This window comes from Eucalyptus grandis, chromosome 10 (genome assembly GCF_016545825.1).
Source record: "Eucalyptus grandis isolate ANBG69807.140 chromosome 10, ASM1654582v1, whole genome shotgun sequence".
NCBI lineage: Eukaryota > Viridiplantae > Streptophyta > Magnoliopsida > Myrtales > Myrtaceae > Eucalyptus > Eucalyptus grandis.
In genome coordinates, this window is record NC_052621.1 from 20740085 (window position 1) to 20757580 (window position 17496).

The following is a 17496-nucleotide window of genomic DNA, read 5'->3' on the forward strand; positions in this document are numbered from 1 at the left end:
ATAAAATTAAGCAATTTAGAAGAAGTGAGACAAATACAGAGCATATCGATTGTCTATGTAATTTGATAAATTGTTCAGTGAGAAAGTCGACATAAAACAAAGTTCAGAGCTCGCTTTGTTGAAGCTTTAAAGTGTGCCCTACAGAATTCTGTCTTATGTCCGACGTGCTAGTGGGAGTTGAAGCTGCCGTCTTAGAGGGCATTGGCATAATCTCAATCTCTAAAGCTGCCCTCTCAGAAGGCATCGACATAATCTCTATCTCACTGAACGGTTTTTACTCCCCTCCATTTTATACGAAAGGTGTTGCAGTAGCCATTTTGTAGCCATTGGCAAGAGACAACTTGAACATAGGAAAACAAAGCAATTTTCTTTTCTTTTTGAAAGATCCCCAACAGCCATGACCCTCCTGAGTCGGAAGGGGCCGAGTCCTGATACCACTCGTTTTTGCCTGCAAACCACAGTGGCGCTTGCTTTACTCTTCCAGATATTGCAGCAAGACTAGACTCTAGATGAAGTCACTGCAATGCAGGATAAGCCCAAATTTTTGGTGGCTCACCTAGAGCAATTTAGACGGAGGAGATGAATGAAAGTATTGGTAGGGGGTGATTGGTTTCCAAGCCAATCTAGTTTCCACCAGTTCCCTATTTCTAGAGTGGGCTGGTCCAATTCCCGAGTAGCTAAATGGCCCTTTCTTCTTAGAGATTGCACTTTTGACCGTATCCTGCATTTTTGCTAATAAGTCAAGCACGCACCGCAAGTAAACAAATAAAAAGAGAGAAAATAAAATAAAATGAAATCAAATGATAAACTCAAGCCCATCAGATCAGGTCCATCGGTTTGTCCAATTCTTGCAATCCAATTCGGCGCAGAGCCTAACAAACAGGTAACGCCGAACTCAATTGCAAACCCGCAAAGCCAAAGAAGTGACCGGGCCCATGGGACTTCATTGTATCAGAAAACCGAGCCTTGACCCACAAGTGTTACAGCCAGCCCGGCGAGCGTGTCCACTTCTGGGTTCGCCACTACTGGCCAAGCGCGTTGGAACATGGTGCCTTTGAGGGGAGAAGTGTTAAAAAAGTCATAAACTTTTTGTATTTATGTTAATTTAGTCATAAATATTTTTTTGGTATTAATTTAGTCATAAACTTTTTTGCTTAGTGCCAATTTAGTCATTTCCGGTCAATTTTAGTCGGATTTTACTAACCGAATGCCAACCTGACCGACTTGGCTCAATCGCCGACGTTGATGATTTTTAATAATATTTAAATTTTTTAGAATTTTTTATTCTTTTCCTTTATTATTTATTATTTATTCTTTTTCTTTTTTTCTTCTCTCCTCCTTCCTTCGGCCGTTGGTGGACCTCGTGACCGGCCGAGGCAATGGCCGACGAGGTCAACCTCGCCGGACCTCGCCGGCTACCTCGTCGGTGGCCGCGAGGGCGGCCTCGCGTTGGCTGGCGAGGCTCGCCCTTGTTGGTGTTGCCTAGGCCATGATTCGACAAGGTCAAGCCTTGCTGAATCGCAGCCTGGGCGGCGCCGGTGAGGCTCCCCCTAGTTGGATCTAGCTAGGTCGAGCCTCGCCGACCATGGATGAGGCTCGACCCTCACCGCCAAGCGCGAGGCCACCCTCACAGCCACTAGCGAGGTGGCCGGCGAGGTCGACCTTGTCGGCCATCGCCCGCTGGTCGTCGAAGGTCTAGCGACCGGGTTGGAAGAAGGGAAGGAAAAAAAAAAGAAAAAAAGAATAAGAATAAGAATAAGAATAAAAATAAAAATTCAAAAATTCAAAAATATTAAGATATTATTAGAAGTTGTCCATGTTAGCACAGATTAGGCTACGTCAGCCGACCAACATTCGGTCAGTAAAATCCAGCCAAAATTGATCGGAAATGACTGAATCGACACTAAGTAAAAATGTTTATAACTAAATTGGTACAAAAAAAGATTTATGACTAAATTGGCACAAATACAAAGCGTTTATGACTTTTTTTAACACTTTTCCCGCCTTTGAGCCATGGTGAGTTCATCCAGATTTCAACTCATGGCAGTCATGTTTGCCGAGATCTCAATCCACGATGATGTTTATGTCGAGTTATCCTTTTACTTTTTGGAGAATAGAATCATCTATTCTTCCATCTTAGGGAGAATCATTCAAGCCAGATTACTTGCTTTACTTAGATGATTACTAAGGATTTACTGGCTACGAAGATGATTACTAAGTATTTACTTGCTCCATATAAAAGCTCATAATACCAGACGAAGATTTACTGCCTAAAGTATGTGAAAATGGTTATATAAAAAGGGTTGTGGTTGAGACAACATTTCATATAATTTGCCTCTAACTTTATTACAAGAAGGATCAGAAACATGGGGAGTGGATCCAAGTACCCTTACCCACCTTGCTGCACTCAATGGGACTGTTGCAATAGTACGCCTCAAAAAGCCTTATGTTCTTTTTATTTATCTTTTCCTAGCTTGCGATATTGTTGAGAGTGCTAGTATGAACACCTAGAGGAGGGTGAATAGGTGTTTTAAATAAACCTTGGCAAATATATGCGGAATAAAATAAACTTCAAACAAAGGAGTTAAGGAAGAGAATAAGAACACAATATTTATAGTGGTTCGGCTTAATTCAAGCCTACGTCCATTCTCCCACGCTAACAGCCTTCTTGGTTGGATTCCACTATGCAATCAACAAGAGATTACAACTTCGAGTGCAAACACTTAAGGGGTGCATGATAAAAATTATTTATGTTCCAGAAATGATTTTTCTGTTCCAGACCAATTTCTGGAACATAAACTTGTTTGATAACGCTTATCAAATTTTCTATTTCTGGAATAGATTTCTATTCCAGAAATAGAAATTGAGGAGAAATCAATTTCTGATTTCTCCCAACCCTAATTTCACTCTTCTCTCCCTTGTACGCCTCTTCTTTGCCTCCTCCTCCGCCTCCGCCTCTCCTCCGCCTCTACTCCGCCTCCGCCTCTCCTCCGCCTCTCCTCCGCCTCTCCGCCTCCGCCTCCACCTCTCCTCCGCCTCCGCCTCCGCCTCCTCTACCTCGCTCCGCCTCCGCCTCCGCGCGCTCCACCTCCGCCTCCGCCTCCGCTCTCCTCCACCTCTCGCTCCGCCCTCGTTCCACCTCTCCTCCGCCTCTCCTCTTGCTCATCCACATCTGCTCGCGAATCCACCCCCTCGCCGCGACCCATTGTCCCCGCTTGTTGTCCGAGCACCCCTCGGCAACAGATCTCGCGCTTGCACCCCCACCGCTCGTTCCCCTGCAGCGGCGGGCAAGGCATGGTTTTTGAGCAAGCTCGCGCGGGCAAGGCATGCACTCGTTGGAGTCGCTTCTTCAGAAATGCACCTCCCTCTCCCGCATCAAGCAGCTCCAAGCCCATCTCGCTCATCACCGGCCGCCCGGCCGACCAACGCCCGCACGAGGCTCGCGTCGAGCTCGCGCAATCTCGACTTCCGGCGACCTCTCTTTCGTGACCCACGTTTTCCACCGCATCCTCCGCCCCTCCACGAACGACTTCAACGCTATCCTCAGAGGCATCGCCCAGAGCCCCGAGTCCGTCGGCGCCGTCTCTTGGTACCGCTCCATGCTGCACGGCTCCCGCAGGGTCGACGCGCTCTCTTGCTCCTTCGCCTTGAAGGCTTGCGCGCGCGCCCTCACGATCTCCGAGGCAATGCAGCTGCACTCCCAAGTGGTGCGTTTCGGGTTCTGTGCAGACGTGCTGCTGCGGACGACTCTGCTGGACGTGTATGCGAAGGGTGGCGATCTTGATTCTGCGGAGAAGGTGTTCGATGAAATGCCTGTGAGAGATATTGCCTCGTGGAACGCGTTGATTTCCGGGCTAGCTCAGGGCCATCGACCCACTGAGGCTATATCTTTGTATAAGAGGATGAAAGAGGAAGGCTTGAAGCCTAATGAAGTAACGGTTATTGGTGCTCTTTCCGCGTGCTCGCAGCTGGGAGCCACGCGAGAAGGTGGAAGGGTTCATGACTATATAACGGAGGAGAAGCTTGATCAAAATGTCCAAGTTTGCAACGTTGTTATTGACATGTATTGTTATCAAACGAATAGAAATTTGTTTGATATCTTTTGCAACGTTTTTGGAAGGGTCCAAAAAAAGAAAAAAATTCTAAGAAATAGAAATTTTATTCAGTTATCAAACGAATTTCTATTTCTGAAACAGAAATTTTGTATTGTTATCAAACAGATTTTTTTCCTCAGAAACTCGTCCAAAAATATAAATAGAAAAATTCATTTCTGTTCCAGAAACTATTTTTGGAACAGAAATGTTCTCATGCGCCCCCTTAGTAGATCACACTATCTCACTAAGTCACTCTTTTGGTATCTCTCTCACAATCACAAACGTTTAAGCTCTCAAGAAACAAGTATATAATCAAAAATCGCTCAGACTTTGGAATTATAAATTCTACGCTCTATCTCTTACTTGCTCATCGGTCCTTCATCTCCTTAAATACTCATCCACTTCCAAACTAGCCGTTGGACAGTATCCCAGAGAATCGTCTTCCAATATACCCATTGGACAGCTCTGTATCTAGAAGATTTGGTAGCCGTTGAATGACAAAGGTAGAATCCCAAATTGATTCCGATCGCCCATACAAACGGAATCTTGGTTTCCATAAATAAAGCTTCTTCGTGTAAAAAGATCTTGTCTTTAAGATCCAATCGTCAATCAAATAGATTGAGTCAATCAAATCAATCTTGATGTGGAATCCAAACCAGATCACTAGCCGTTATATGATTGGGCTTGAATTACGTTCTGTCGAATCTGGATGTAAAGTCTGAGAGCAATAGACTTTACAATCTGAGTCTAAGTGCTATAGACTTTGCAATTTGAGTCTGAACAAATTCCGCTTCTGAACAAATTTAGCTTTAAGGTCTGAACACCGTCTGAATAAGTTCAGCTCCAACATAGAGTCCGTCTTCGGTTCAGCTTCAAAGATAGAGTTTATCTTCTGGTTCATCATTCACGTTCAGCCCTGGAATTTGTCGAATGAGCAGACTTCTGATGTAGAACAGACTTTGACACTAAAGTCTGGCAGTCTTCAGACTTTGACACAGAAGTCTGGAAATCTTCAGAATATACTTTGGACATGAGTTACATTCAATCTTCTAGTCATCTTCACACTTTGACAATATCCTTTACATGTTCTATCATCTGCATGGTCTATTACTTAACCATTAAACATGTTAGTAGCCTTTGATTTATTTTGTTATCTTCAAAACATCATAAGGGATTTCCCTAACAATCTCCCCCTTTTTGATGATGACAAAATAATCTCTGAATATGCAGATTTGTAAACATGCTTTTAAAAATATTAATTTAAATCAAAGGATATCATAAGATAGCAAATAAATTTAGCATAAAAATAATCACAGCTCAATATTATGCCATAGATAATATCAACCAATCAACACATATGCATATTCATATCTTCTCCCCCTTTTTGTCATAATCAAAAAGCGATAACAATAGATTCACGTAGAGAATATAAAATGATAACAAATGTGTCTTGCATAATTTCTAAAAATCAGCTTTTACAAAGTAAATCGAATATTGAAGATATGCAATATAGCTTACTTCGATCATATCAGCAAATATCCAATAAAAATCACGGATGCATCATGAAATTCACGTATCCTTTTTGTCATAATAAAATGATAATATCAATAAGAGATTTGTTGACAAAAGGTAAACAAAGATGCACTAACCGGATTTTTTAGAACAAATTCTGACACTTTTACCTTTCCTTCCATCCATAATAAGATCACGATCAATCCAAAAAGATTTTTCCATAATTGATCAATGCTCCCCCTCAATTTGTTGCCTTTTTGAGATGATCACGATTCTTTTTCTTTCTTTTAGATTCACGTTCTCCCCCTGTGATCATGACAATATTTGCAATAGAAACAATTGTTGCTTGTTGAACATAATATTTTTCCAGTATTTCCTTTGTAGCAACAACATCTGCAACGATCACTTGCATTTTGAAATTCGAGGCAAAAATTTATTTTCTTTAACCAAGTTCTTCGAATTCAACCTGCATCAACTTAACAAACTTTTTCCTCAAATAAGCTGTAATAATATCCACGTGAATACCCTTTTCTTCAAATAGATAAATTGAATAGCATATATAAAATTATCAAATATTAAAATTCAGAACTATTCAACCTTTCGTATGACACATAAGGGATTTCCTCAATAAGCAAAAAATTTGCACAAGGAATATAATTTTTGAACTTCTAGAAGATAGTATAGAATCTTCTCAATTTTCTGATCAAGCTTCCCAAAATCCATATGGAAGATTCTATTGTGACCTGCAAATTCTTATATAACAGATAATAATCTTTGCAAAAATGTCACGTAATATCTTCATTTGATTTGCGAATCAAACTTGCTAGATATAATATATCTTCTAAGAATATAGCAAGAATATCCATGAATATGCAATAATATCTTTCGAGATCAATGAGATTTCCTTGAGCATAAATTTCAGATATGCATTTTGCAAAAGGAAATTAGATATTTCTGTCACATGGCAAAATTGCAATACCTTATATTTATGACAAAAGATATTCACAATATAATAAACAATCATCCAAAATGCATGTAGAGATTTGCAAGGCGGGATGATAAAAATATTCTCTTACCCAAGGTATATATTTGCAATATACCATTGATTAAAAAAAATCATTACCAATTGTCGCAGGAGATATTTTCTGATTGCACCATGATTTTCATAGATTTGCAATCATTCATCCCTTAAAGAATTTCCTGCAATCAACTCATTTCCTTTTTGGTATCCATCAATTTGGATCCTTACATGACGTTAGAGAAAAATATATAATCTCCAAATATTCTTTCTTAATTCATCATACTAGAGTATTCAAAGAAAGAATATTATGCACAATGATATTTTGAAAAATAAATTCTCACTTAGTCATAGTATGATAAAATCAGGGAGAATGAAATATTTGAATATTTAAGAATATCTTGCATCATCACACCAAACAGATTTTCACTTTGCAAAATATGATTAAATCTGAAGTACAAAATTAGACAAAATAAACTGAATTATCTCAAATGATCACACGTACTAAATCAAATCTCAACTCACAAATCATAAAAACAAATCATACAATTCTTTCTTCAATAAAGCAAAATATGATCATTATAAAATCTCAATCAACCAAGAATATATCGAATATCAAGTATAATGAGAAATTTTAAATTGTGTACTCAAACCAAATTGAGAATAAAACATATACATTCCTTACCAAACTCTCATTCTTCTTTCTTCTTTATATCCTGAAAAATAACTCATCTTTTCTTTGGTACCCATTTTTTCTTGGGTCCATGAAAGTTAGTAGAATATGTTGCTTTTATCCAATCTTTCTTAATAGGTCTCCAGACTTTAGGACAATCTTTTTCAAAGTGTTTTGAATCTCCATAATTTGAACATTTGAGGGCATTTCGACCAACAGGTTTTACAAACACTTTTTTAAAATGATTTTTGTAAAATGCCTTTGGAGGTCTTTGTCTAAGTCTTTCCTTGACTTTAGGAAAATCAATTAGAGAATCATTTTCCTTATTGAAACCAAGTCCTAACTTATTATAGTAAGGAACTTGTATAGAAAGGATATGCTCTAATGTTTTTGATCCATTTGAGAATCTTGTCGAAATATTTGAAAATTCTTTCTTCAAAGAATCATTTTCTTTGACAAGTAAATCTCGACTTTCTTTTGTTTGTAGAAAATCTTTTTGCAAAATTTCAAAATTTTCTTTTTGAGAAGGATCATGTTTCCTAAGACGTGAATTCTCCTTTTTTAGTTTGAAGATTCTTTTAAAAGAAGATTTGAGATTTAAGCAAAGCTCATTTTATACTTTGAAACTTTGAGAGGAATTTTTGAATGGCTTACCTCGATTTCCTCATCGGATTCTGAGTCCGTGTCTCGAGTCGACTCGATTTCCGAGTCCGTGTCTCGAGTCGACTCAGATTCTGAATGTGCCATCAAGCATAAATTTCCTTGCTCATCATCTTCTTTCATTGTTATTTTCTGGCCATTCTGCTTGTATTGTCTTCTTTCACTAAACTTCCTTCCTTTTCTACTCAGTTTTTTGAATTTCTCGATCATAAAAGCAAGTTCTTCGTCGTCCATGTCATTTTTCTGAGTCTGTTTCATCAAAAACAGCATTAGATATTAAAGCGATGGATTTCTTACCTTCGGGATCTTCATCGTTGAGTTGTTCCACTTCATAGGATTGAAGAGTGCCAATTAATTCATCAACGGAGAGTGGTATAATCCTCTGAGTTTCCCGGATTGAGGTCTTGACATGGTTCCAATCTTTTGAGAGACCTCGCAAGAGTTTGTTGACCTTCATTGGGGAAGAAATTTGCTGACCTTGATATGCTAAACCATTTACAATTTCTGTAAAACAGCTGAACATATCTCCAATTGACTCTCATTGCTTCATCTTGAAGGATTCATATTTGCCGAGCAGGAAGTTTACTTTTGTCTCTTTTACACGATCGGTCCCTTCATATGTAACATGAAGTTTATCCCAAACTTCTTTTGCTGTTTCACATTAAGAGATTCTGTTATATTCAGCAGGAGACAAAGCGCAATATAAAGAATAAATTGCTTTCGCATCAAGAGCTTCTCTTTTGGACATCTCCGTCCAAGACATAGGAGCGGGAGTTTGGTTTCTTTGTCTTTGCCATTCTTATTTGATGTGGGCGCAACAATGGGGTTGATTCCTCTTTCCACAACATCCCATTGCAAGGGATCTCTGGATCTTAGGAATGCTTTCATTTTGTTCTTCCACACGTTGTATTCCTTTCCATCAAAATATTGTGGCATTGTGTTGCTTTGCCCTTCCATTAGTCCTGGTGCCAAGATACTAGCCATAAAGAATCTTTAGCTCAAAAGTAAAAACACTTTTATAAACCGAGCACTTGGCTCTGATACCAATTGAGAGTGCTAGTATGAACACCTAGAGGGGGGTGAATAGGTGTTTAAAATAAACCTTGGCAAATATATGCGGAATAAAATAAACTTCAAACAAAGGAGTTAAGGAAGAGAATAAGAACACAAGATTTATAGTGGTTCGGCTTAATTCAAGCCTACGTCCACTCTCCCACGCTAACAGCCTTCTTGGCTGGATTCCACTATGCAATCAACAAGAGATTACAACTCGAGTGCAAACACTTAGTAGATCACACTATCTCACTAAGTCACTCTTTTGGTATCTCTCTCACGATCACAAACGTTTAAGCTCTCAAGAGACAAGTATATAATCAAAGATCGCTCAGACTTTGGAATTATAAATTCTACGCTCTATCTCTTACTTGCTCATCGGTCCTTCATCTCCTTAAATACTCATCCACTTCCAAACTAGCCGTTGGACAGTATCCCAGAGAATCTTCTTCCAATATGCCCATTGGACAGCTCTGTATCTAGAAGATTTGGTAGTCGTTGAGTGACAAAGGTAGAATCCCAAATTGATTCCGATCGCCCATACAAACGGAATCTTGGTTTCCATAAGTAAAGCTTCTTCGTATAAAAAAATCTTGTCTTCAAGATTCAATCGTCAATCAAATAGATTGAGTCAATCAAATAGATTGAGTCAATCAAATAGATTGAGTCAATCAAATCAATCTTGATGTGGAATCCAAACCAGATCACTAGCCGTTATATGATTGGGCTTGAATTACGTTCTGTCGAATCTGGATGTAAAGTCTGAGAGCAATAGACTTTACAATCTAAGTCTGAGTGCTATAGACTTTGCAATCTGAGTCTGAACAAATTCTGCTTCTGAACAAATTTAACTTTAAGGTCTGAACACCGTCCGAATAAGTTCAGCCCAACATAGAGTTAAATGGGTTCGCCTTCGCATAGAGTCCGTCTCTTCTGGTTCAGCTTCAGCATAGAGTCTGTCTTCTGGTTCATCATTCACGTTCAGTTTGAAATTTGTCAGAATGAGCAGACTTCTGATGTAGAACAGACTTTGACACTAAAGTCTGGCAGTCTTCAGACTTTGACACAGAAGTCTGGAAATCTTCAGAATATACTTTGGACATGAGTTACGTTCAATCTTCTGGTCGTCTTCACACTTTGACAATATCATTTACATGTTCTATCATCTACATGGTCTATTACTTAACCATTAAACATGTCAGTAGCCTTTGATTTATTTTGTCATCTTCAAAACATCATAAGGGATTTCCCTAACAATTGTTAATTTACACCAACTGTTTTCATAATGTAAGCCGCCAACAATTTGGATTTTGGAGCGTATGAAATTTAGTCGGATAATGAGGCATGCAACATTAGTTAGGTGTGGCGACATAATCTAAGATCGAGGGTGGTACATGATTAATTGCAGATCAATTAGGCCGCTCTTGGCCTGAGTTGGTGGGACAAAATGGAGAGAAAGCAAAGGCGGTGATCGAGAAGGACGATGTGGACGCGGAGGTCATATTGAAATCGGCGAAAAATGGAAGTGCGTATACGGAAGTTTGTTGTAACCGAGTATATGTTTGGATCGATGAAAATAGCAATGTCACTGAACCACCTGTGGTCAGATAGGGGAGGGAGGGGGAGAAGGAAATGTGATGTTGAGTAAAAATAGCTCATAAAGCTATTCAATATAATAAATGAAACAAGTAATCTTTTGATGTGGCCCTATTCTACGTATTGAATTTGGCTTTAGGAGAGAGTGATTTTAACTTGTAAATTTGATCAATATGTATAATTCTTCTGTATGAAATCCGATCTCATATAAATTGGTTGCTGCCAAAGACTTTAAACCAAGTTACTAAAGAGCCCACATTTTAATAAGAAGACTCATCTCCCATACATCTGAGGATAATTCCCTGCATGAGATCTAGAGTTACAACAAATGTGCATCTCATAAAATTAAGCAATTTACAAGACGTGAGACAAATATAGAGCATATCGAATCCAATAAACAATTTTTTTTATCATCTATGGCCTTTTAAACTTTAGCTTCACTTGTCCTCTATTAGGCAGCTTCATCCCGCCATGGCCACCACCGCAATTTCTTCTCCTCGTGGACACTTACACCGTTACGTCTTGATGGCTTCAAATTCTTAGCGTGCTGTAGATGCTTCGAAAACCCTTCTTCTGGAACATGAAAATGGCTAGCTTGGTGATTACCAGACTTCGTCACTTTATTCACATCTCTCTCGCTTCTACGGAATATGTACTGCATTTGGTTCCACATGGAATGGAAGTACTGGGGCTCTCTGCAATTTTATTTTTTTCCCGGTCATTCGTGTCGCACCCCAAATTTTATAGGGATGAGGGAGTGACGCAGCTGCCCTTTCTCCAAAGGACACAACCTTAAACTATATCCAAATATCCAGCTCTCAAAAGTTTCCACAATAATACTCTCGCTCTAATGGCTACTAATTGAGAAACCCGAAAAACATGATAACAAAGAATGAATGAGCTATCATGACTCAATGAGTAATATAATTCTGTTTTACAAACATGTCTCTTTCTTCATAGTCCATCCCTTGATTAAGTATTTAGATCTCTCGCATAGATTTTGTCAACAACTCCCAAAAAATTTGATGAAGACTTCAATTTTGTCTTTAAACTATGAGTGTTTGACTTGATTGGTTGATTAATCCCATCCAACCTTATTTTGGCTGGGAAAATTTGGTGGAAAGTCCATTCCACCCGTAGAATGTTTCATAATAGGTTTTAAATCAAATATCAATTTAATCTAGCTCCTTCTTTTCAATTCACCATCTGACGATAGAAAAATTAATTTTGACAATATGTTTTAGTAAAAAATAATAAGTAAAAAATTGACCTAATAGTCAATACTTGAGTAGCTATAACATTGTGCTCATTACTACACCCTTCTGTTGTCTCTTTGACTCCGTTCGTTTCATGAAAAATAATTTCTGGAAAAATATTTTCCAGATTTTTCGACGTTCGTTTCACGGAAAATAAATTCATTGGGGAAAATGTTTTCTTTCCATCAAAGGAAAAAGAGTCTTCTAAAGTAAAGGAAAATGTTTTCCACTTTTAAAATGTGGAAAACATTTTCCTCACTTGATCTCTCTTACCTTACACATCTACAAATCCTTACTTCCTCCTCCCATTTCTTTTTCTTCTTTTCTTTTTTATTCGAATTATTTTTTAATTTTCTTTTTCTTTTTAATTCGAATTATTTTTAATTTCCTTTTTTTTTTTTTTTTTTTTTTGTTTCCCATCTTCTTCTTTCTTGGCTAGTCGTCGGACCAGGTAAACCTCGTTGATCTCAAACTCGTGCTCATCGATTTGGCAAGCCTCGAGCTTGACGCTTGCGCTCGCTAACTGGGAGTGGAAAATATTTTCCGAAACATTTCCAGCATTTTAGCCGAACACCAAAAAAATATTATCATTTTCCTAGAAGATGACTTCCGAGAAAATATTTTCCAAAAATGGTCCATTTTTCACGAAACGAACATACCCTTTAATCGGATTTTGCCACATCTTTGACCTTTTTTTACATCCTATCACACCTCAGTGTTTCCCTACAAAAGCAACATCAGATCTTCCCTCCTAGTACATTTGTCTCCATCCAAAAGTTTTGGCGTCCTTATCTTTAAAACCCATTACGGTGATCTAGGAAATAAAGACTAAGTCATTAATGATCCATTCAAATAAATGTGGATTCATAAATGGGTTGTGGACCCATTTTGACCGGTGTACCCAAAACCCACTGACAACTGGCGCAATCACGACAGCAGGCACTGACCATTGGGATCGTCTCACGGACGATAAATCCCTCCTCCTCGACACCACCTAGTCGCCATGGCGACATCCATATTCTAAGGCACAACTCAAGGATTCTCTCGTTTGTTATGTCCTTCATCTTTGTGGCCCCCGAGCTTAGGGGTGCCGACTTTAAGCTTGCCGCTTACAGCAAACCTCGATGGTGCGTGTCAAGTGCTCATCTGGCGAAAAGCCCCCATATTTAGAGGTCTTGAGCAACCTTCGCCATCTTCGAGGCGTTGGAGACGATGCCAAGACCTTGACGGTGAAGTAGTGGCCAAAGATGGAGAGGGGTCATGTTTGTGTTAGTTTAGTATAGCATAGCGAGGGGTCAAAGAAAATGGATATGTGACATGATCTTGCAAATGAGATGATAGATAAGCATATAGAGTAGACCGGTGGATCTCCACTTGAATCACGATTGTTTTTATAATGCAACTATGGAATCATGAATCATAGCAAAATCAAAAGGATGCGATTGACAGGTGAGTAACGTTTGTGTCTTAGACTCTTAGCCATGCAGTCGTTACTTTGTGGCATTTGTAGGTTCATTTATGAGGTGGTCAATTCACAAGTTGCTCTCTATTCTTATGTCATATGAATTTTCTATTTCACGTCACTTTTTTTTTATTTGGTTGCTTGTAAGCCATGTCAGCGCTTCAGTATTTATTTTAATCTCAAGGATCAACATGGATAAAGAAAACCATAATTTAAGGATAACTTAGAATGTTGATTAACATTAATTAAATTTTGAAGGGTAACTTGTGACTTTAACTCTATCTTTATCTATTTTTTTTCCTTCAATCCCTCTAATAATTTGGCTTTCATTTATTATAAATTTTTAAGACATACAAATGCATTTCAAACCACATTTTATTTTAACAATTGTTTAAAACTTGAGAACAAATCTTCTTCTTTTTTCATGTAGAACGACATTTAATTTTTTAAACGCTATTTCCGAGAAGGGGAAAGTGAAAAAGAATTTATCTATTTTTTTTTTTCTTTTTGGTCAAATTAGTGACGAACTTGGAGAGATTCTCGCCTCTGCAGAAGTCCTGAAGAACTGGAGAAGGGACTTTCCTGCCTGACGATGGTGAAGTTGCAGACTCCATCAACGGCTGTCACCACCGCTATGAAGCTTAACAAGGATGACGTGATGACCAGGCTCAAGGACGATGGCGATTTCAATCACCTTCGCCTCAAGCTCATCCGCAAACTCAAGGACAACATGTGTGTGTGTGTGTGTGTGTGTGTGTGTGTGTGTCTCTCTCTCTCTCTCTGGCATGTTTGTTTTGAATCTAGTCGAGTGTTCGCTTCAAGCGATTGTATCTACGATCAAAGTTTACCTGAAATTACGAAGGAAAGAGGCAGTTCTCGGATTGCCCAATGTCGAGGTTCACGAGCTTCGCAGTAATGGATATTTAGTCGCGCTTTGTCTGTTCTCCTAATTCGTTTGGCTTTCCTGTTGTTGCCTTCTTAATTATCCTTCAAGCCCTTAAAGAAGAGAGAAATCCATCTTAACCACAATCTTTGGCCATTTTTCTTTCTCGGTAACTCACTCTCGAGCTTCTAACGCTGCCATTGTACAATCTTTGGCTATTTTTCTTTGTCGATAACTCACTCTCGAGCTTCTAACGCTGCCATTGTCTCTAACTCCTTAGGACAATTTGTTATGTCAACCTCGTTCCTTCCTCCTATCTATAGCCCAAGGTCCATTACTATCTCACCCTATTCCATCTTGACTTCACTTCACTCCCGCTGCCCCATCATTATCTGACTTTAAATTATTCAGTTGGAAGTGATTCTTGTTCCGCCGACTAAGCATCCATTTTCATTCTCACTGACTACTTCTTAAGTCTCACAACTCCAGCGCCTGGTAAGTTCTCCCTATCATTCCTTCAGGTACAGGTTGTTGCTGTCTAAGAGTAGCTCCACTTTGTATTTTCCATTTAAATTACATTGTATAAACCAGCTTTCTCAAGAATTCTTCTCTTGCCTCCTTCATAAATTGGTTCCTTTCTAAAGGTTGAGCCACTCATCTATCGTTTGAAGAGACTACCCTGAATCTATTTTCAACACCGCTATTTCAAATCATACGCATGAAACTCAATTCAATGGCAAAAACTTATGCTCAGCAGTCTTGTTGTTCTCAAAAAGTGCATTGCCGACTGTCAGTTAATACTTTTCTATCATTGGTTTCTCCTTGTGGATATGGCATTAATGGAGACTCTCCAAAGATAGTGTTTCCATTTTATCATTTTCTGATTTGGGGTTGGGGTGTGTGAGGGGTATGCATATGCCACCATTCTGATGAGTAGAACAAGGTCCCTTCATCTGTTTTATCTCCGCTTTCTCCTTGACACGATAATAGCCAACTTTGCAGGTATGTTTTCATTTTTAGCGAAAGGTTAAAGGTCAAACATACCTATTTGTGGAAAATTAACTGTATCTCCAGAGGCCAAGCAATTCCTTTCAAATCCTGCTTGTTGGAAAAATATTAGAATACATAAAATAATAATAATTATTGGAAATATATTGTAAAAGATAAGAAAATAAAACAAATGTCTGAGGCATGTAAGTACTATCCTTAAAGATAATTCAAATGCTACAACTTCAAAAACTTGAAAAGATAATTACAATCAATTAGCAATTAATAAGTAATCGTACATTTTCAAGTTTTAACCAAAAATTAAATTACTAGTACTGAAATAACTTATAGTCGTAACTCTTGGTCTTCTAAGTCTGAACTCCTTCGGACTTACCTCGAGTCCGAGCACCTTTAGACTTTAGTAGATAAAAGATGTGATGTTCAGTTTAGTGCGAATAGACTCAAATAGGCTTTTCTCCAGTGGTTTTGTAAATATGTCTGCTAGTTGATTCTTTGAATCAATGAATTGAATTATAACTTCTCCATTTTGAACATGATCTCTAATAAAGTGATGTCGAATCTCTATGTGCTTTGCTCTTGAATGAAGAATTGGATTCTTTGTGAGATTAATTGCACTAGTGTTGTCACATTTGATCTCGATACATGAGTCTTCGATTCCAAAGTCTTTTAGTTGTTGTTTTATCCATAAGATTTGAGAACAACAACTTTCAAGGGCCACATACTCTGCTTCTACTATTGAAAGAGTTACGGTACTTTGCTTCCTTGAGAACCATGATACTGTCATGTTTCCTAGCAATTGACAAGTACCGGAAGTACTCTTTCTATCAACTTTGCAACCTGCTAGATCTGCGTCTGAATATCCAAGGAGAGTAAAGTCTCCTTCTTTGGGATACCACAGACCTAACTTTGAGGTAGTTGCAACGTATTTGATGATGCACTTAGATGAAATTCTTTGGGATTAGATTGAAATCTAGCACAAATGCAAACACTAAACAAAATATCAGGTCTAGAAGCAGTAAAATAAAAAAAAGTGAACCAATAATGCTCTTGTAAAGCTTTTGGTCAACTTTCTTTTTTCCTTCGTCTTTGTCCAGCTTCAAAAAATTTGACATTGGTATTTCAGTCTTTTTGCAATTCTCTAATCCGAACTTCTTAACGAAATCTTTTGCATATTTTTCTTGGTGAATGAAAATTCATTCCTTCAATTCCTTCACTTGTAATCCGAGAAAGAAAGATAGTTCACCCATATGCTCATCTCAAATTCATCCTGCATAGACTTAGAAAACTTCTTGCACAGGTTTTCGTTAGGTGATCCAAATATAATATCATCAACATAGATTTGAACAAGTAGAAAGTTTTACCTTATCTTTTAATAAACAAGGTAGTATCCACTTTTCTTTTGACAAAACCGTTTTGAATTAGAAACTTAACCTGTCATACCATACTCGAGGTGCTTGCTTTAATCCATATAGAGCATTTTTCATTCTGAATATTAAGTCTGGTCTCTTTGGATCTTCAAATCCGGGAGGTTGTTCCACATAAACTTCTTCTTGGATAAATCCATTTAGGAATGTACTCTTGACATCCATTTGGAATAACCTGAAATTTTTATAACATGCAAAAGTAAGTAATAATTTAATTCCTTCTAACCTGGCTATTGGTGTGTAGGTTTCATCATAGTCTATCCCTTCTTCTTGCGTCATCTTTTGGCCACGAGTCTTGCTTTGTACCTAACCACTTTTTATTTTTCGTCCATCTTGTTCATGAAAACCCATTTAGCTCCAATAATGGATTTACCTTTTAGTTTAGGAGTTAATTCCCATACATCGTTTATGCTTAATTGTCTGAGTTCTTCTTGCATTGCTTTAATCCAGCTTTCGTCAGCTAAAGCTTCTTTTATACTTTTGGGTTCTATTTTAGAAATAAGTACTACGGCGCTAGACTCTTCTTGCTTTTTGAATCTAGTGCGAATCCCTTCATCAATGTCACCAATGATGAGTTCTTTGGGATGACTAGATTTGTGCTTCCAATTACTTGTCGGTCTGACAGTTTGCTGATCTTCAGTTGATTTTTCAATTTCCATCCGTTGTTGATTTTCAAAGGTCTGAGTTGTTTTAGGGAAGGTAGACTTTGTAAAGTCCGGAGCAGGTTCAGATTCTTCGGGTTGAGTCTAAATTAGTTGATTTTGCAAAGACTCTTGAAATTTGACATTCATTGATTCTTCCACGGATTGAGTCTTCTTATTGAATATTCTGTAAGCTTTGCTTGAGGTTGAGTAGCC

General features: G+C 38.3%; 1 protein-coding gene across 1 annotated transcript; it reads left to right on the top strand.

Moving 5' to 3' along the window:
- The first annotated feature begins 3162 nt into the window (after positions 1 to 3162).
- LOC104430994 (pentatricopeptide repeat-containing protein At1g34160-like) lies at positions 3163 to 10621 on the top strand. Its single transcript, XM_039302887.1, has 2 exons — positions 3163 to 4068; positions 10419 to 10621. The coding sequence occupies exons 1-2, from the start codon at positions 3327 to 3329 to the stop codon at positions 10619 to 10621; spliced, it is 945 nt and encodes a 314-aa protein (XP_039158821.1). The 5' UTR covers positions 3163 to 3326.
- The last annotated feature ends 6875 nt before the right edge of the window (positions 10622 to 17496 follow it).

Bases quoted from the DNA above. Each gene is read 5' to 3' on its own strand.
- LOC104430994 (XM_039302887.1), top strand. From the start codon at position 3,327: ATGCACTCGTTGGAGTCGCTTCTTCAGAAATGCACCTCCCTCTCCCGC. The intron at 4,069-10,418 runs GTTATCAAACGA...GATTAATTGCAG, and splicing joins CGTTGTTATTGACATGTATT to ATCAATTAGGCCGCTCTTGG.